At 36.9% G+C, this 21,299-nt stretch overlaps 1 protein-coding gene across 1 annotated transcript; it reads left to right on the top strand.

The window, feature by feature from the left end:
• The first annotated feature begins 653 nt into the window (after positions 1-653).
• Positions 654-18,097, top strand: LOC145139420 (uncharacterized). The gene is made up of 8 exons (XM_079073248.1): positions 654-1,016; positions 1,121-1,516; positions 1,610-2,266; positions 8,231-8,338; positions 8,453-8,552; positions 16,367-16,411; positions 16,490-16,688; positions 17,356-18,097. The coding sequence occupies exons 1-8, from the start codon at positions 654-656 to the stop codon at positions 18,095-18,097; spliced, it is 2,610 nt and encodes an 869-aa protein (XP_078929374.1).
• The last annotated feature ends 3,202 nt before the right edge of the window (positions 18,098-21,299 follow it).

Raw genomic sequence — 21,299 nt, 5'->3', positions numbered from 1 at the left:
AAATCCTCCAATACTTCATTGAAGGCATGACTCCTTGGGAAAGAAGACTTCTTAATGCTTCAAGTGGAGGATCTTTGACTGACAAGACCCCAACTGAGATTCGGGATCTCATAAAAAACATGGCGCAGGATTCAAAGCATACTAGTCAAGATGAAGATTGGTACACAGATGCACCTCGAGGTGTAAAAGAGGTGCACACTCCTCAAATTGAAGCTCAACTATCCGAGTTGACTAAGGTGGTAATGATGCTTGCTAAGGAGAAAGGTGTGCAATCCACACCCCGTCCTTGTGGCATTTGCACTCAAGTGGGACACCCGACTGATATGTGTCCTCAATTGCAAGAAGAAGAATATGAAGAAGCAAATGCTATGGGAGGCTATTCCGGGCATAATCAAAGAACTTATGATCAGCCCCGAGGCAATCAAGGGTGGAACAACAACCAAAACATGGGCTATCAACAAAGACCACCACCCCATTACCAAGCAAGGCCTCCATTCCCACAACAAAATTATCAATCGAGGCAACCACAACCTCCTCCTCAACAAGTCGGATCCTCAAGTATGTCCTTAGAAGACATAGTCAAAAGCCTTGCCACCACCACCTAAATTTTTCAGCAAGAGACCAAGGCAAGCATCAAGAATCTTGAGCAAAAAATGGCACAACTTGCTCAATCGGTGAGCAAAATGGAGAATCAAGGAAAGCTACCTCCTCAAACTGAAAAGAACCCAAAGCACAATGCTTGTGCAATTAGCTTGAGGAGTGGAAAAAAATATGATGGCCCGAAGATGCTCGAAGAAGAAGAAGAGGAGTTGGTGATAGAAGAACCACCAAAGAAGGATGAAAAGAAAGAAAAAATGGTGGAGAAAAAGAAGCCGGAAGAGAAAGAAGCAAAGATCACACCACCACCTTTTCCATCAAGATTAAGCAACAACAAAAAAAAGAGAGAAGATAGTGAAATCATGGCGATGTTCCGGAAAGTTGAAGTCAACATCCCTCTTTTGGACGCCATCAAACATGTACCTAGATATGCTAAGTTCCTTAAGGAACTTTGCACATCTAAAAAAAGCTGCGAGGTAATGAGACAGTGAAAGTCAGTGAAAGTGTTTCTACAGTTTTGTAGAAACGGATGCCCCCAAAGTGCAGGGATCCGGGTGTTTTCACTGTTCCTTGCAAATTGGGAAACCTTTACGTCTCCCGTGCTATGCTAGATTTAGGAGCTTCAATTAATGTTTTACCATATTCTGTTTATAAATCTATTGGCATAGGCACTTTAACAAAAACCGGGGTGATAATCCAACTTGCAGATCGTTATATAGTACACCCAAAAGGTGTATTAGAGGATGTTTTAGTGCAAGTTAATGAGCTTGTATTTCCTGCAGATTTTTATGTGCTTGATATGGGAGATGATGACCACCCATCCTTGAGTTCCATACTTTTAGGTAGACCATTCTTGAAAACAGCAAGAACAAAAATTGATGTCGACAATGGTACATTGTCTATGGAATTCGATGGGGAGGTCATCAACTTTAATATCTATGAAGCAATGCGGTACCCAATTGATGTTCATTGCATAAATTTTGTTGATATAATCTAACCTTTGACTGAAAAGTGTTTTGAGTTGACTAACCATGATTTGTTAGAGTTAGTTTTGAGCAGGAATTTTGATAACAATTCAGTCAAAGAGATTGCAGAAAATTTCAAGTTAGATGAAGAGTTGCTGGAAATTGTGGAGATCATGGAAGAAAGGAAGAAAATGAGGCATAATAATAGCAATGTGAAATTGCCCATTTCTAACACAAAACTTCTTCCTTCTGTTGTGCAGGCACCTAAGCTAGAATTGAAAACTCTTCCAGATCATTTGAAGTATGCATATCTTGGAGAAGAAAAGACTTTGCCTGTCATTATCTCCAACAAGTTGTCCATTGCAGAAGAAGATGAGTTGGTCACTTTGCTGAAAAAGTATAAGAAAGCTATTGGGTGGACAATTGCTGATATAAAAGGATTGAGCCCTTCATTGTGTATGCATAAGATTCTCATGGAGGAAGACTTCAAACCAACTCGAGAGGCACAGAGAAGACTGAATCCACCCATGATGGAGGTGGTAAAGAAAGAAATCATGAAGCTTTTGGATGCAGGTATGAGATACCCTATTTCAGACAGTAAATGGGTGAGCCCTATTCAGGTAGTCCCGAAAAAAGCCGGTGTCACAGTTGTCAAGAATTCCGAGGGAGATTTGGTGCCCACCCGTGTGCAAAACAGGTGGAGGGTCTGTATTGACTATAGGAAGTTGAATGCCTCAACAAGAAAAGACCATTTTCCCTTGCCATTTATTGACCAAATGTTAGAGAGATTGGCGGGTAAATCTCATTACTGTTTTCTTTTGCATGATTGAAGACTTGTAGTATGCAGTGAAAAGAATTTAATCTGAGGTATATGGGAACTGATACGTCGCTTCAAAGTCAAGGATTTGCAGGGTAGACATGTGAAGCATTAAATGCATGCGGCACACAAGTCAAGATTTTAGCAGTATATACTTATACGTGTGTGAATGGAAGAAGAAAGTTACGGCTCAAAGAATATATATATATATTCATTTTCTCTTCATTTGTTAGATACACAATAACCATAACATCATAGACTATATATATTCTATTTCATTTGTAATTTTCACTAGTTTATATTCCGCGAGTGTTACCGAAATCATTTATCAATTTTTCAGAAGTGCTTAACTTGTTTTGTTGCATTCCCAACAATTTGCTTATTAATTACTTCTCCCACTTTACTTATATAAATCATCACATTCTTACCGCGACTTTTAACTTCTCCCTCACAAATGGATCCACCTGCAGATCATCAAAACCCCATAGATGACCTCGATTGGTTTCAGTACTTTGATCATCAAGATCTTTTCCGGTATATATAAACGTCACACATTACACCATCTTACGCACAGAAAAGTGATTTTGTCGACATTTATCAAAACATGGTTTGGATTTGTAGTGATCAAAAAGAGTATTTCATCGTGTTGGATTTGATTATCTTGAGTTTTTTTTTTTTTTTTTTTTTTGGATTTTTGCAGTGGTGACATGCTCAACCATCATGATTACGAGTTGTCGGAAAAATTGCATGAAGGGCTCGATCAGAACGTTTCCACAGTACTTAACAAGGATCAAAACATCATTTCTAGAAATGAGTTTCACGATCTTGATCCCCTTGAAGATATAAGCTTATGGGATTGTTGGGAGGATGGTAATTTACCATTGGTTAGTTTCAGTCAAGACTATAAATCCGGTGGTGAGGCTACATGTAGTGCTAGTGCTGTCACCACTGATCACGGTGGCCGGAAGGTAACAAAGAGATTGAGACCATTGGAGTTTGAAGAGATAGAGAAGTACTTTGAGATGCCGATAATCATGGCAGCAAAGGAACTAGGGATAAGTTTAACAGTGTTGAAGAAAAGATGCAGAGAGCTAAACATAAACAGATGGCCTCATAGAAAACTTAAGAGCCTTCAATCCCACATTGAAAATGCCAAGGTAAATTATGATAATAACCTTCTATACATTACTCATGCACTTGGTAACCAAAGTAGTTTTGGTATTTTCTAAAATTTTAATCGTTAGCTTCTTTATAACTAAACATAGGTCCTAGGCATATGTCACATCAAATCAATTGATTTACTACGATCTCCTGATTTATATTTATATAAACTTAACTCATTGTAAATTTTGTGAACTCACATGAAAAATATATTGTATCTACCTTTAAAAAAATTTAGGAGTTGGTATTAAACGAGGAGATAGAGACGTTAGAAGGGCACAAGAAGATGATGGAGAAATTGCCAGGTATGGAATTGACAGAAAGAACAAAGAAGCTTAGGCAAGCTTGCTTCAAAGCTATTTATAAGAAGAGAGGACTTAACAATCCTTAGCCATTTTGTTATCATTCGTGGATTTTAATCTACATTGTATGTGTTTTTCTCTTGATAGTTTGATACTTTTTTTTTTAGTTTCATTTTATGTATTTGTCTATTGATTTTTAATGCAGAAAATTTTGTATAATTTGGGTATTATAGTTTGTATTATGTATTTAGCCATATTTTAGATTGCCGACATGACTACGCCGACGACTCTATACCAGAGGTCTATATAAATAGACTTATGAATTTAGTAGGAATAACTTGATTATAATCTTGTGATTTGTTCCATGTCTGATCCACTCCTAAGATTCACTTGACATGCCCCCAGTTATGTGTAATTAAAATTTTATTAGACTGTTGATCCTAATGAGTCTACCCTAAGTCCACAACCAAACAAGGAACAGGTCCTAAGGCGGACTCACCATTTCTAGGTCAATCATTCTTTAATTACACATAACTTCGAGGTACACCTAAAGAATCTTAGAGTTACCAGTTGTAAATTGTTTGTAATACCAAGTAGTGAGATTCAATGAAATAAAATGCCTGCCTATTTCATTGATAAACCTTTTAGTAAATATTCTTACCATTTATATACACATGTATAATTTCGCACTTTAGTGAACTATTCTTGGTGTTTCTGTTAACGTCTTGGAGATGGAGTTATGGTAGTGGGTAGAAGTAGGTTTTGTACGGGCGTTAAAATTTACACATCATGTTACTCCTGCGAGAATAGGGGTAGAAGAGATAATTAATAGACGCCTAATCCTATAATTACTTATAGGGGTGATCCTTATTAGTTACGTCTATAATCACGTAGTTCATATCAGTTATACATAATTTGAGATAGAATAGACTTTCGAATAAATGACTCTACTCTAAGTCCACAACCAAACAAGGAACAGGAAGTAGAGCAATAGTCATAAATTCTGAGTCTATAATATCTTTAATTATGCATAACCTTGGCGTATGCACTCAGTTATCATAGGCCTACTAATAGAGGTCTTTAGTTTTCACATAAGTTGGTTATAGTATCACCAAATACTCCTATAGTATTTTTAGCTGTTTAGATTCGATTCTTAAAGTATTCTCTGTAGGGTGTAGTTAGGTTGATAGATTTGTTGCCCATTATGACTATCCCCCAGTATATGCAAGTCACTCCTCGGACAGATATAGTTGATCAGGCTATATCCTTCCCAGACTTGATTTACATATACCAAGGCATACCCATAATGTACAACTCCTCTTCTTTTTTTTATGTTCTTCTAGTTATGACACTATATGAGCATGTATGCATGTATTTATACTTTTAATAAAAAAAATCATTTATTTTCTAAAAGTATATTTATTTGAAAAATGCACAAATCAGAGACTATTAGTCCCAATTGTGTTTATAGTTTGTATATCTTATGTGGTTTGATATACTTAATTCACTATAAACTGTGCTCTGATACCAATCTATCACACCCCCAAACCAAGGATGGCGGAAACGTCCGGGGGTGGAGGACTTCATGTATAGTATCATAACAACAATTGTAATAGTAATTCAAGCAAACACAACCAACATATATATAATTGAAAAAGTTACATCATTGTATGAATTACATGTTTACGAATCAATTACAATATGTTGACAAAATATGAAATAGTAGACGCCTTAGCGTCCCATCCTCAAAAGCACTTGATTACCTGTTTAATGAGTTCCTGAGAATACAAGTTGTTTGAAAAAGTGTCAACACAAAGGTTGGTGAGTTCATAAGCTTTTGTTTGGTATTATTAAAGCCTTTCGTTTGTGAAAGTAGTATTTGTGTTAGAAAATCCAATATTTTCCTTAATGTGTAAATGTAGTCTTAAAACCCAAAGACCGAAATGTACAAGTAATTTGTCATATTTATAGTAAAACAATGCAAGTTTAAATCGACATAAACTCGTTAAATTTTAATGAAGTTCACGTAAATTCCAATGTTTATTAATACTTTATGTGAGTTATTATAACCATGCTATGACCTAGTTGGCCTGAAACGACGTTCTTCAGGCGTCGGAAATGTTATGACATTTGTCACCCCAGACCTGCCGGTCTAGCTGTTGCATGCAGCTTAGGTGTAGGTTTGTCAAACCCAATATAGATCTATACACAAGTATCACGCTCTCCCTCAAGGAGACTCTGGTTACAATACAGGACTTAATGGTAATTTGAAGTAAATGTCTCACAAAGTAATTAACGGAATTACGTGTTATGAAAACTTGGTACCGTATGGCCGTACCTTGCTTAATGAAAATATCCTTTGTATAAATGTACCATTTTTTAAATGTATGTGTTATGTAATGTATCATAAACTATACCTATTATAGTTTATCAACCAAGGGTAGTACGTAGTAATGTATGCAAACTATATTTAAAATAGTTTATTAAATGTTTGAATATATCGGTTGTACTTTGATTATAATCACTTGTTATTCTTTATATTCAATATGTCCAAATCCATTTGTAAACTGATGTGTGTCCATATATTAAGATAAAATGACATATATTGCAATAACATATAATCATATAAAGATATACACCTTGCTCAACATGTTACAAGGTGAAATGAAATTGACAGCAACTTTTTGTTGAAAACAGTTTCTGTTACTGTTTTTAGAAAATTTATAGAAAAATCATCAAAGCTCCAAATCTAAATCCGAAAATTTTGAGAGTTTGGAATATGAGTCTAGTTTGTTTGTAAATTTTATCAAGATTTTTAGTGATCTCTAACAGAGGTGAAAATGTCCATAATCACAGACTGGTCCGGGTTTGCCTCTGAAATGACACACAGTTTTGTAAAAATCACCATAAATTGTAGAAAAATCATATGGAGATGTGCAAGTATCCATTTTAAAGCTAAGAGTTTGAACTACTTGCACCTGGAACAGTTTTGAAAACTAAAATATTTAAGTTGACCAAAACAGTCCGTGATTAAAGTCCATCTTTTCTGATGTAATCTGTTAGAAAAAGTTTAATTGTGTTCTTGATGATTTTACTTGTATTCCCCCCTTAAAACTTAAGAAAAACATGTAAATGTAGGGGTATGAACTCACCCTTGAAGCGTGAGTTCGATTGGTACGGCATTTGCATTCCTTTGAGAAACGAAAAAACATTCCGAGTGAACCGCAAATTCATAATCCTTGAACCTTGAAGTATTACCGGGACCGTTTTGTAACAGGTTTACAGTATATGGATTGTTTGTAAATTATTTTAACCAAAGTGGGACTGATTGGGTAAAAATAATTTCAAAGGAGGGGTTATTATCAACAATTGGAATCAAAGATTGGGGTTTGGACTGAAATTGCAAGGTATTTGTCAAAGGAGGTTAAGTTTTGATAATTTAAAAGGAGGTTTGATTTATGTTTGACCTTTGACTGGGTCAAACCCGGAACCCATTTCCCCTTTTTTTTTTGTTGGAGCCCCGTATCCGATCCAGTATCAAGGATTAGGGCTTTTGCCCTCATTATGCCCGATCGCTTCCTAAAGAAAGACTCAGTCGGGAGCTTCGGGTGCACGGGACTGCAAAATGGCGAACAACAGGTACGGGGGTGGAGGCGACCGGTCATAGAACCGAAAAGCATCAGAATCACCACCATCACCGCCCGGCTCCGACGTCCCTATGAAGGTTCTACCTCAGACGACGGAAAACTTAGCCCGAGGGAACGAGGTAGCCGCCTCAGTCGCTGTTCAAGGATGCGCCGGGCTTGATTCGATTGGAGCTTGAAGACGAAGGCAGACATGGCCGATGGTAATCATGAGAGGGGGAGACGACTTCTCAGGTGAGCTCTTCTTGATCCTTTTTGCTTCTTCGCCGGTATCGATCCGATTGGAGAGCAATAACAACATCAGTCGATGTTTAGGGTGGGTTGGGTGGTTCCGATCGGGGAAACAGGTGGGGTCGTGAAGGGGATAAGGGAAGGACGAACAAATCGTCGGTGCTGATGGGGAGGTTTGTGGGTTGCTCCGCGACTGGAGAAGAGTTTAGGAGTGGCGGTGGCAGCTTCTTGATTCCCAGACAGCTTCTTCATCAGAAGGAGCCCTCGACGAGACAATTAGGGCGACGGGAAGAGCAGTAACGATTAGCTCCGATCAGAAGAACACCTCCGGTGCTTTGGTTTGGCTCGGATGTAGAAGGAAGAAGAAAAGGAGTTGATTGGCTACTGTTGCTAAGGAATCATCTCATGGGTGCTTGGAAGCTGCGATGTCTGAAGCATAAGGGTGTTTGGGTGGTGCTATATGACAGGAAAAGGAAGGAAACACAAACATGTTATTGTTCTTCTTGTTTGCAGGTGTACTCGAGAATCAAGAACAGGAGTGTTCTTGCTTTGATACAGGTTTTCCTTTTTCTTTTGGTTGTTCTTGATAGAAACCGATGGGGCACAAAAATGGGTGTTTTGGTTTGTTTTTGACAGATAAGTTGATGTTATACACGAATTTAAGAACCAAGTGTTCTTACTGGAAACGAGTTATAGAAAGAAAATATGAATTGGGTTTGTTTGATGGTTTGCAAGAAACAAGGAGAAAAAGAATTGAGTGTGCTGGAATCACGGAAGAAGATTTACAATTGCCTCAATTTGACAGCTTACATAATTGCTATATATTTGAATACTTGTAAATTTGTTAAATATTTGTTAGTGTATAATGATAATGGTTATATATTTGAATAATTGTAAATGGTGATATATTTGAATAATTGTAACTTGTTATATATTTGTTAGTGTATAATGATAATTTGTTATAACTTTGTATTTAACTTTAACTTATAATTTATTTATTTGAATTTGGTTGATTAAATCGATGTATTGGTGTATGTATTTATAACATGAATTTGGTCCTTTGGAAACATACACAATACATAATCTTAAGTGTATAATTTATTTCGAATATATATACATTATATATCATACTTGTATTTAGATATTTTGCAAAAGTAATTAACACATATATATATATATATAAATAATGAGGTCGTAACATTTATTAATTCGTTAAATCTCGGTTGGTTAAATTAGAAATACAAACACATATACTTAATAGACCCCAATTTACGTGCCATTGGTCTTTATTGCATAACGGCTCACGGGGGTTTGATCGTCGAATTCTGACCGAATTTTACCGGTTTTTACATTATCCCCCTGTTGAAGGGAATTTCGTCCCGAAATTTAAGAAAGGAGTACCTTAAGAGAAAAGTTGTGGGTTTTCGGTACCAGTTTTAATTTATTACGATATTAGATACATATGTTTGGACTAGTTTTGTGAAAATTTGCCCCATTGGGTTTGCTAATTATTTTCAAACTATAGGACGAGTAATATAAAATTTACAAATATGTATAGGTTCAAAAGGATTTTATCAGATTTGAGGAATTATTTCAACCAAATGAGTTGTGTAAATTAAACTTAGCTTTGCTAATTTTATCGGTGAAATTAAAATTCTTAGTTTACTATACGAAAGATGTTGATTGATCATCATCCGTCATAACCATTTAGGATGTTAATGATGTATACCGTCGTGGTGAACATACGATGCTTTGATTAGGGATAATCGACTACAAGATAAGTTTTGTATGGATGAAAAATATATATGGACTTGTTTATGGTTTACAATATTGTTAGGTTTTCACATTTAGTGGAATGAAGTTGTTTGACAGCGATGAGAATGATTGATTTATTCTACTTTGCTGATATGGGAATTAAGGGTTCAATCATTTCTTCGTAAATTTAAAATGCTAAAGCATGACAATGTTAGAATTATAACAGAGAAGGGAACTGAATACAAAACATGTTTCTCTTCCAGATGTTATATATGTATGATAAAACTAGATTGTCCTTATACGGTTGAGGTCTTCCTTAATGAACCTGCAACTCACTAAACCTAATTCTTACTCAAACATAAATTTAAAATTCTGAAACACAAAAGAATTTACATAAATATTGGTAGTAATGTCAAAGTATGATGTTTACAAAGAAGTTATATGAGACGTAACTACTAATGATGTCAAGTTTATTTTATTACAATGACTTGTTGTTATCATGAGAGATGAAGTATGTTGCCCAAATGAGATGCAACTTTCATATTCTCAGGGGAAACAAAGTTTGTTGCTAAAACGTGATACAAGATTTGTTGCTAACATGAGATACACGATTTGTTGCTAGAATGAGATACCATATTTGTTGCTAAAATGAGTATACAAGATTTGTTGATAAAACGTGATGTAAGACTCGTAGATGTACCAAGTCCCCATTCATGAGTTCATAACCCCAGCCTAATGACCGAATTGTGTCCTAGTGACTACTATGTGTATCAAAAACATAGTGTATAAAATGGTAAAATGCACTCAAGCGAATCGTGCAAGTGAGGAGTTGTCTACTTCTGGCTAGCGTTATCCATGATAACCATATACTCAAATGAGTTAATGATTAGTGTGAACTGATTCCAGGGACTTAAATGTGATAAGACCTCATGAATTGACACTAGCATACACATACAAAGCAGCTTATAGCAACCAAGTTTATACGAGTCAAATAATTATAACGAACGTAAATAGTTTAGCTACGACAAGTCATGTTTTCTTTTGCATGATTGAAGACTTGTAGTATGCAGTGAAAAGAATTTAATCTGAGGTATATGGGAACTGATACGTCGCTTCAAAGTCAAGGATTTGCAGGGTAGACATGTGAAGCATTAAATGCATGCGGCACACAAGTCAAGATTTTAGCAGTATATACTTATACGTGTGTGAATGGAAGAAGAAAGTTACGGCTCAAAGAATATATATATATATTCATTTTCTCTTCATTTGTTAGATACACAATAACCATAACATCATAGACTATATATATTCTATTTCATTTGTAATTTTCACTAGTTTATATTCCGCGAGTGTTACCGAAATCATTTATCAATTTTTCAGAAGTGCTTAACTTGTTTTGTTGCATTCCCAACAATTTGCTTATTAATTACTTCTCCCACTTTACTTATATAAATCATCACATTCTTACCGCGACTTTTAACTTCTCCCTCACAAATGGATCCACCTGCAGATCATCAAAACCCCATAGATGACCTCGATTGGTTTCAGTACTTTGATCATCAAGATCTTTTCCGGTATATATAAACGTCACACATTACACCATCTTACGCACAGAAAAGTGATTTTGTCGACATTTATCAAAACATGGTTTGGATTTGTAGTGATCAAAAAGAGTATTTCATCGTGTTGGATTTGATTATCTTGAGTTTTTTTTTTTTTTTTTTTTTTTTGGATTTTTGCAGTGGTGACATGCTCAACCATCATGATTACGAGTTGTCGGAAAAATTGCATGAAGGGCTCGATCAGAACGTTTCCACAGTACTTAACAAGGATCAAAACATCATTTCTAGAAATGAGTTTCACGATCTTGATCCCCTTGAAGATATAAGCTTATGGGATTGTTGGGAGGATGGTAATTTACCATTGGTTAGTTTCAGTCAAGACTATAAATCCGGTGGTGAGGCTACATGTAGTGCTAGTGCTGTCACCACTGATCACGGTGGCCGGAAGGTAACAAAGAGATTGAGACCATTGGAGTTTGAAGAGATAGAGAAGTACTTTGAGATGCCGATAATCATGGCAGCAAAGGAACTAGGGATAAGTTTAACAGTGTTGAAGAAAAGATGCAGAGAGCTAAACATAAACAGATGGCCTCATAGAAAACTTAAGAGCCTTCAATCCCACATTGAAAATGCCAAGGTAAATTATGATAATAACCTTCTATACATTACTCATGCACTTGGTAACCAAAGTAGTTTTGGTATTTTCTAAAATTTTAATCGTTAGCTTCTTTATAACTAAACATAGGTCCTAGGCATATGTTACATCAAATCAATTGATTTACTACGATCTCCTGATTTATATTTATATAAACTTAACTCATTGTAAATTTTGTGAACTCACATGAAAAATATATTGTATCTACCTTTAAAAAAATTTAGGAGTTGGGATTAAACGAGGAGATAGAGACGTTAGAAGGGCACAAGAAGATGATGGAGAAATTGCCAGGTATGGAATTGACAGAAAGAACAAAGAAGCTTAGGCAAGCTTGCTTCAAAGCTATTTATAAGAAGAGAGGACTTAACAATCCTTAGCCATTTTGTTATCATTCGTGGATTTTAATCTACATTGTATGTGTTTTTCTCTTGATAGTTTGATACTTTTTTTTTTTAGTTTCATTTTATGTATTTGTCTATTGATTTTTAATGCAGAAAATTTTGTATAATTTGGGTATTATAGTTTGTATTATGTATTTAGCCATATTTTAGATTGCCGACATGACTACGCCGACGACTCTATACCAGAGGTCTATATAAATAGACTTATGAATTTAGTAGGAATAACTTGATTATAATCTTGTGATTTGTTCCATGTCTGATCCACTCCTAAGATTCACTTGACATGCCCCCAGTTATGTGTAATTAAAATTTTATTAGACTGTTGATCCTAATGAGTCTACCCTAAGTCCACAACCAAACAAGGAACAGGTCCTAAGGCGGACTCACCATTTCTAGGTCAATCATTCTTTAATTACACATAACTTCGAGGTACACCTAAAGAATCTTAGAGTTACCAGTTGTAAATTGTTTGTAATACCAAGTAGTGAGATTCAATGAAATAAAATGCCTGCCTATTTCATTGATAAACCTTTTAGTAAATATTCTTACCATTTATATACACATGTATAATTTCGCACTTTAGTGAACTATTCTTGGTGTTTCTGTTAACGTCTTGGAGATGGAGTTATGGTAGTGGGTAGAAGTAGGTTTTGTACGGGCGTTAAAATTTACACATCATGTTACTCCTGCGAGAATAGGGGTAGAAGAGATAATTAATAGACGCCTAATCCTATAATTACTTATAGGGGTGATCCTTATTAGTTACGTCTATAATCACGTAGTTCATATCAGTTATACATAATTTGAGATAGAATAGACTTTCGAATAAATGACTCTACTCTAAGTCCACAACCAAACAAGGAACAGGAAGTAGAGCAATAGTCATAAATTCTGAGTCTATAATATCTTTAATTATGCATAACCTTGGCGTATGCACTCAGTTATCATAGGCCTACTAATAGAGGTCTTTAGTTTTCACATAAGTTGGTTATAGTATCACCAAATACTCCTATAGTATTTTTAGCTGTTTAGATTCGATTCTTAAAGTATTCTCTGTAGGGTGTAGTTAGGTTGATAGATTTGTTGCCCATTATGACTATCCCCCAGTATATGCAAGTCACTCCTCGGACAGATATAGTTGATCAGGCTATATCCTTCCCAGACTTGATTTACATATACCAAGGCATACCCATAATGTACAACTCCTCTTCTTTTTTTTATGTTCTTCTAGTTATGACACTATATGAGCATGTATGCATGTATTTATACTTTTAATAAAAAAAATCATTTATTTTCTAAAAGTATATTTATTTGAAAAATGCACAAATCAGAGACTATTAGTCCCAATTGTGTTTATAGTTTGTATATCTTATGTGGTTTGATATACTTAATTCACTATAAACTGTGCTCTGATACCAATCTATCACACCCCCAAACCAAGGATGGCGGAAACGTCCGGGGGTGGAGGACTTCATGTATAGTATCATAACAACAATTGTAATAGTAATTCAAGCAAACACAACCAACATATATATAATTGAAAAAGTTACATCATTGTATGAATTACATGTTTACGAATCAATTACAATATGTTGACAAAATATGAAATAGTAGACGCCTTAGCGTCCCATCCTCAAAAGCACTTGATTACCTGTTTAATGAGTTCCTGAGAATACAAGTTGTTTGAAAAAGTGTCAACACAAAGGTTGGTGAGTTCATAAGCTTTTGTTTGGTATTATTAAAGCCTTTCGTTTGTGAAAGTAGTATTTGTGTTAGAAAATCCAATATTTTCCTTAATGTGTAAATGTAGTCTTAAAACCCAAAGACCGAAATGTACAAGTAATTTGTCATATTTATAGTAAAACAATGCAAGTTTAAATCGACATAAACTCGTTAAATTTTAATGAAGTTCACGTAAATTCCAATGTTTATTAATACTTTATGTGAGTTATTATAACCATGCTATGACCTAGTTGGCCTGAAACGACGTTCTTCAGGCGTCGGAAATGTTATGACATTTGTCACCCCAGACCTGCCGGTCTAGCTGTTGCATGCAGCTTAGGTGTAGGTTTGTCAAACCCAATATAGATCTATACACAAGTATCACGCTCTCCCTCAAGGAGACTCTGGTTACAATACAGGACTTAATGGTAATTTGAAGTAAATGTCTCACAAAGTAATTAACGGAATTACGTGTTATGAAAACTTGGTACCGTATGGCCGTACCTTGCTTAATGAAAATATCCTTTGTATAAATGTACCATTTTTTAAATGTATGTGTTATGTAATGTATCATAAACTATACCTATTATAGTTTATCAACCAAGGGTAGTACGTAGTAATGTATGCAAACTATATTTAAAATAGTTTATTAAATGTTTGAATATATCGGTTGTACTTTGATTATAATCACTTGTTATTCTTTATATTCAATATGTCCAAATCCATTTGTAAACTGATGTGTGTCCATATATTAAGATAAAATGACATATATTGCAATAACATATAATCATATAAAGATATACACCTTGCTCAACATGTTACAAGGTGAAATGAAATTGACAGCAACTTTTTGTTGAAAACAGTTTCTGTTACTGTTTTTAGAAAATTTATAGAAAAATCATCAAAGCTCCAAATCTAAATCCGAAAATTTTGAGAGTTTGGAATATGAGTCTAGTTTGTTTGTAAATTTTATCAAGATTTTTAGTGATCTCTAACAGAGGTGAAAATGTCCATAATCACAGACTGGTCCGGGTTTGCCTCTGAAATGACAGACAGTTTTGTAAAAATCACCATAAATTGTAGAAAAATCATATGGAGATGTGCAAGTATCCACTTTAAAGCTAAGAGATTGAACTACTTGCACCTGGAACAGTTTTGAAAACTAAAATATTTAAGTTGACCAAAACAGTCCGTGATTAAAGTCCATCTTTTCTGATGTAATCTGTTAGAAAAAGTTTAATTGTGTTCTTGATGATTTTACTTGTATTCCCCCCTTAAAACTTAAGAAAAACATGTAAATGTAGGGGTATGAACTCACCCTTGAAGCGTGAGTTCGATTGGTACGGCATTTGCATTCCTTTGAGAAACGAAAAAACATTCCGAGTGAACCGCAAATTCATAATCCTTGAACCTTGAAGTATTACCGGGACCGTTTTGTAACAGGTTTACAGTATATGGATTGTTTGTAAATTATTTTAACCAAAGTGGGACTGATTGGGTAAAAATAATTTCAAAGGAGGGGTTATTATCAACAATTGGAATCAAAGATTGGGGTTTGGACTGAAATTGCAAGGTATTTGTCAAAGGAGGTTAAGTTTTGATAATTTAAAAGGAGGTTTGATTTATGTTTGACCTTTGACTGGGTCAAACCCGGAACCCATTTCCCCTTTTTTTTTTGTTGGAGCCCCGTATCCGATCCAGTATCAAGGATTAGGGCTTTTGCCCTCATTATGCCCGATCGCTTCCTAAAGAAAGACTCAGTCGGGAGCTTCGGGTGCACGGGACTGCAAAATGGCGAACAACAGGTACGGGGGTGGAGGCGACCGGTCATAGAACCGAAAAGCATCAGAATCACCACCATCACCGCCCGGCTCCGACGTCCCTATGAAGGTTCTACCTCAGACGACGGAAAACTTAGCCCGAGGGAACGAGGCAGCCGCCTCAGTCGCTGTTCAAGGATGCGCCGGGCTTGATTCGATTGGAGCTTGAAGACGAAGGCAGACATGGCCGATGGTAATCATGAGAGGGGGAGACGACTTCTCAGGTGAGCTCTTCTTGATCCTTTTTGCTTCTTCGCCGGTATCGATCCGATTGGAGAGCAATAACAACATCAGTCGATGTTTAGGGTGGGTTGGGTGGTTCCGATCGGGGAAACAGGTGGGATCGTGAAGGGGATAAGGGAAGGACGAACAAATCGTCGGTGCTGATGGGGAGGTTTGTGGGTTGCTCCGCGACTGGAGAAGAGTTTAGGAGTGGCGGTGGCAGCTTCTTGATTCCCAGACAGCTTCTTCATCAGAAGGAGCCCTCGACGAGACAATTAGGGCGACGGGAAGAGCAGTAACGATTAGCTCCGATCAGAAGAACACCTCCGGTGCTTTGGTTTGGCTCGGATGTAGAAGGAAGAAGAAAAGGAGTTGATTGGCTACTGTTGCTAAGGAATCATCTCATGGGTGCTTGGAAGCTGCGATGTCTGAAGCATAAGGGTGTTTGGGTGGTGCTATATGACAGGAAAAGGAAGGAAACACAAACATGTTATTGTTCTTCTTGTTTGCAGGTGTACTCGAGAATCAAGAACAGGAGTGTTCTTGCTTTGATACAGGTTTTCCTTTTTCTTTTGGTTGTTCTTGATAGAAACCGATGGGGCACAAAAATGGGTGTTTTGGTTTGTTTTTGACAGATAAGTTGATGTTATACACGAATTTAAGAACCAAGTGTTCTTACTGGAAACGAGTTATAGAAAGAAAATATGAATTGGGTTTGTTTGATGGTTTGCAAGAAACAAGGAGAAAAAGAATTGAGTGTGCTGGAATCACGGAAGAAGATTTACAATTGCCTCAATTTGACAGCTTACATAATTGCTATATATTTGAATACTTGTAAATTTGTTAAATATTTGTTAGTGTATAATGATAATGGTTATATATTTGAATAATTGTAAATGGTGATATATTTGAATAATTGTAACTTGTTATATATTTGTTAGTGTATAATGATAATTTGTTATAACTTTGTATTTAACTTTAACTTATAATTTATTTATTTGAATTTGGTTGATTAAATCGATGTATTGGTGTATGTATTTATAACATGAATTTGGTCCTTTGGAAACATACACAATACATAATCTTAAGTGTATAATTTATTTCGAATATATATACATTATATATCATACTTGTATTTAGATATTTTGCAAAAGTAATTAACACACATATATATATATATATATATATATATATATATATATATATATATATATATATAAATAATGAGGTCGTAACATTTATTAATTCGTTAAATCTCGGTTGGTTAAATTAGAAATACAAACACATATACTTAATAGACCCCAATTTACGTGCCATTGGTCTTTATTGCATAACGGCTCACGGGGGTTTGATCGTCGAATTCTGACCGAATTTTACCGGTTTTTACATTATACATCCTTTTGGCCGTTGACTATGTTTCCAAATGGGTAGAGGCAAAGGCAACAAGAACTGATGATGCTAAAGTTGTTGTAGATTTTGTCAAGGCTAACATTTTATGTAGGTTTGGAACTCCAAAAGCCTTGATCAGTGACAGGGGCACACACTTCTGCAACAAAACTCTTGGATCAGTTCTCAAGAAGTATGGAGTCCAACATCGGGTGTCCATAGCTTATCACCCGCAAACAAATGGACAAGCTGAAGTGTCAAACAGAGAAATCAAGTCCGTACTTGAGAAAACAGTGAACGCAAACCGCAAAGATTGGAGTTTGAGATTAGAAGATGCTCTTTGGGTATACCAAACTGCATATAAAACTCCAATTGGGATGTCACCTTATAGACTTGTGTTTGGCAAAGCTTGTCACCTCCCTGTTGAACTGGAACACAAAGCTTTCTGGGCTGTCAAAAAGCTAAACATGAAGATTGATGAAGCGAGTGTTCATCGAAAGTTAGAGATTCAAGAGTTGGAGGAGAAAAGAAATGAAGCATTCGAGAGTTCACGCATCTACAAAGACAAGACCAAAGCATTCCACGATAAGTACCTCTCCCGTAAGACCTTCGAGATTGGTCAAAAGGTATTACTCTATGACTCTCGACTTAAATGGTTTTCCGGTAAGTTGCGGTCCCGGTGGGTGGGACCGTTCATTGTTACTAATATATTTGATCATGGTGCAGTTGAGATTAAGAGTAACAAAACTGGAAAAGTATTCAAAGTTAATGGTCACAGGTTAAAAGTCTTATATGAAGGTTTCCAAGAGAAAGACATGGAGGTTGACAGCTTGGAACGCCCGGACTACATTGAATGAATCTAAAGGGCAAGGTCGAGCCAAAGACTTGAAACAAGGGCGGCTAACCGAGAGGCAACTCGGGAGTATCTCTTTCCAATTCTCTTAATTTTACTTTATTTCTTTCGTGTTGCAATGTTTTTGAGTTTTTTCGAGGGTTCCATACAAATAACTTTCCTATCTAATGGTCAAAGAAAATTTGGTTTTGAAAAAAAAAATCGTGATTTTGAGGTTTACAGAACAAAAACGCATGGGTCAGACAAAAATCGCATGGCCTTATGCTAGAAAACGCACGGTTTGATTTTTAGCCGTGCCCAAACTTCGAGGTTTTAAATAAAAAAAAATTTGGCACGGGGCTAGCTCGAAACGCATGGGGAAGGCAAGAAACGCACGGTCAAATTTTTGACCCGTGCGCTACCATTGAAGATTGCAAAGATTAATTTTTTTTGCACGGGCTAACTTGAAAAATCGCATGGGCTAAGAGAAAAACACATGGCCTACCTAGACCGTGCGTTTCCGTTTGTGACACAACTTAAAAATCGCACAGTGAGTTCAAACAAACACATGGCCCGTGCGTCCAAGCCAAGCCCCCGATAAACAACCCCTCGAATCGCACGGTACACTTGCACACTTGAACTCGAACTTCACGGCAGCCTGATCGATCGACTTGGGTCTTCACTAACCGTGCGTTTCTCTTTTCTTTTCTTCCTTATTTCTTCTCACGGTCGTGCGATTTTCTTTCCCTCCTTCCCTCTAAACCCACCTTCGACCGAATCCTCCTAAACCCTAGTGTAGGGTTCGACTCTTTCTTCAATTAATCCAATAAAGATCAAAAGGTATGCTAATTTGGGTTCCTAACTTCATCATCTTCATTATCTAGGTCGAAATTCATTCAATGGGTAAAAAATTGAATTTTTCTTCATAAACCCTAGTTCTTGATTTGTATAGTTTGAATTGATTCATGTATTGAGTTTCAAAATTCTTGTATAGGGTTGAAGAGTAAGCTTGGGGAGGCGCTTTTGGAAGGAAGACTGGAAGCCTTCATCCCCAATTGGGCATTCCACTATTGAAGAGTTCAAGCTTTCTTTCTTGAGATTGAAGATGAAGTGAACAATACAAGCCAACACCAAAAATTCAAGCCTTTGAACGGTACATTCTTTCCATATCTTAAGTTTTATGCATTGATTTTAAGTTTGTTTGGTTAGAATTGTTGTGAATCCGTTATTGTGCTTCATATAATTGTTCATTCGTACTTGTCTAGTTGTGTTCTAGTCTTTGGTCCACCACCCGTCTGTCATAACTCCGGTTTAACATCATGCCAAAACGCAAAAATCCAAATCCAAAAGAGCATTTGGAATCCAAATATGGTGTCACCACCATTATTCACAACTCTCTTGAGCACCGTGAGCGATTCCTTCATCTCAAGGACCACGAATATTATCAACAACGGTTTGTAGATATTCCCACTCTCCAAGAACTAGGAGTTTATGATGGCGTCCATAGATTGCTTAGCAACATCGGTTGGGAGAAACTTTTCACTTTGGCACCAATGGAATCGTATAAAAACACAACCATTGAATTCTTACAATCTTTGGAATTCAATGACAATGCCAAATGTCTCTCCTTCCGTCTCATGCGTTTGCAATTTAAACCGAGTCTAGACGATCTTAGTGGGTTTGTTGGGATTTCTTAATTCAATACATATGGTCCCAAATTAGGCTACATGCGAGAGAAAAATAATCCTTTTAAGGCCCAGGCCAAAGCCTTTTGGAAGGAAATCACGGGACTTGATGTGTATGAGGCTCGATCCGCCAAACCATCTCATATCATCCATCCGGTCTTAAGGGTGGCTCTCCGAATTATTGCTAACATTGTCTTCCCCCAAGAAGACGTTAGCAGAGCCGGTAAGATGGAGTTAGAAATTCTTTGGTGCATGGTCACCGGCTTGAAGAGACCTCATTTTGGCGCCTTCCTTGCTTCCAAACTTCTTAAGGTCTCTACCAGCGATTCTGGCCCTATTCATTGTGGCGGGATTATCTCCTATCTTGCCACCCGCCTTGCTTGTGCCGAGCATTTTGAGAGAAAGCGCCCGGATCTCGAGAAAATCACACAAGGCTCTAATACCATCACATCCAATGTCCTTGTAGCCTCATCTTTCTTCCGTAAAGAAGGTGATGGTAGTATCACATGGTTGGTGCAGGGTGAGCCACACCTCCGAGTTCCTGCTGGGGATTTCAGCTCTCTCCAACTCCACCAGGACATCACTCAGACTCGGTGGTGTCTACCAAAGAACACTTCTTCAAATTCCATCCCACGCGCTCCCGCGCCCATCCCGAGAGCTCCTGAGCGGCTGGTCGTCGACCACGAAGACGACATCCCTATTCTAACCGCTCACTCCACTCCTCCCATAGCAGGGGGATCCACTTTTGTTGCCCCGGTGGAGACCGCACGTTATTTCTACACCCGACGGGCAACTCAGTACCATGACACATACATGAGGCGTTTTGATCACCTTGATCAAGCGGTTGCCGACATTCGCGCTGATTTGTCTGCAACCAACGCCTCCGTTCAGCAATTGACACAAACGGTACAACAAGCTATGCAGTTCATGGAGCGTTGGGCCCCTCGCAGCTAGTAGATTGCCCTACCCTCTCCGAGCATCGAGGACGATGCTTAATCTTAAGCTTGGGGAGGGGTCTTTGTACATTAGGTTCTACTTTCCTCATTCATAATAATAAAAAAAACATTCAATCTAAAGAAACCTAATCTTCTTGACTAAGTTGAAGTGGTAAATTAGTCGTGGCTTGAGATTAGAACTTGTTCGTTTTTCATTAAAAATCTTGAAGCAACCTAATCTCACACGAACACGTCTCCCGAAGCTACTCGTGCAAAATAAAAAATGATAAGGTTATCAACACCGAAGCATAAAGACAGGTATAGGTTAGCCCTTGGAACACACAACCGGTCTTATGATTAGTAAGTGCTCACTCATCTCCAAACTTCAAATTCAAAAGAGCCATAAAATGAATATAAAATTTCAGTGACTCGAATTCTCCAGCGCTCTAAAAAGTCTTTTCTACCTATTCCCTTCTAAATACCCTGCTTGGGGACATTGTTTCCAACTATACTTACGGGTCTTTGCGCGTTTACATCAGTCCCCCTAAAAGAGTCAAGACGAAAATATAAGGAAATAAACCTGGCAAACAAGATAAAAATAATAATA

The sequence above is a fragment of the Lactuca virosa genome, chromosome 9 (assembly GCF_052849685.1).
Source record: "Lactuca virosa cultivar CGN04683 chromosome 9, Lactuca_virosa_CGN04683_v6, whole genome shotgun sequence".
In the NCBI taxonomy this organism is placed as follows: domain Eukaryota; kingdom Viridiplantae; phylum Streptophyta; class Magnoliopsida; order Asterales; family Asteraceae; genus Lactuca; species Lactuca virosa.
Note: the sequence above shows the minus strand (reverse complement) of the source record. Positions and strands in the feature narration are given on the sequence as shown.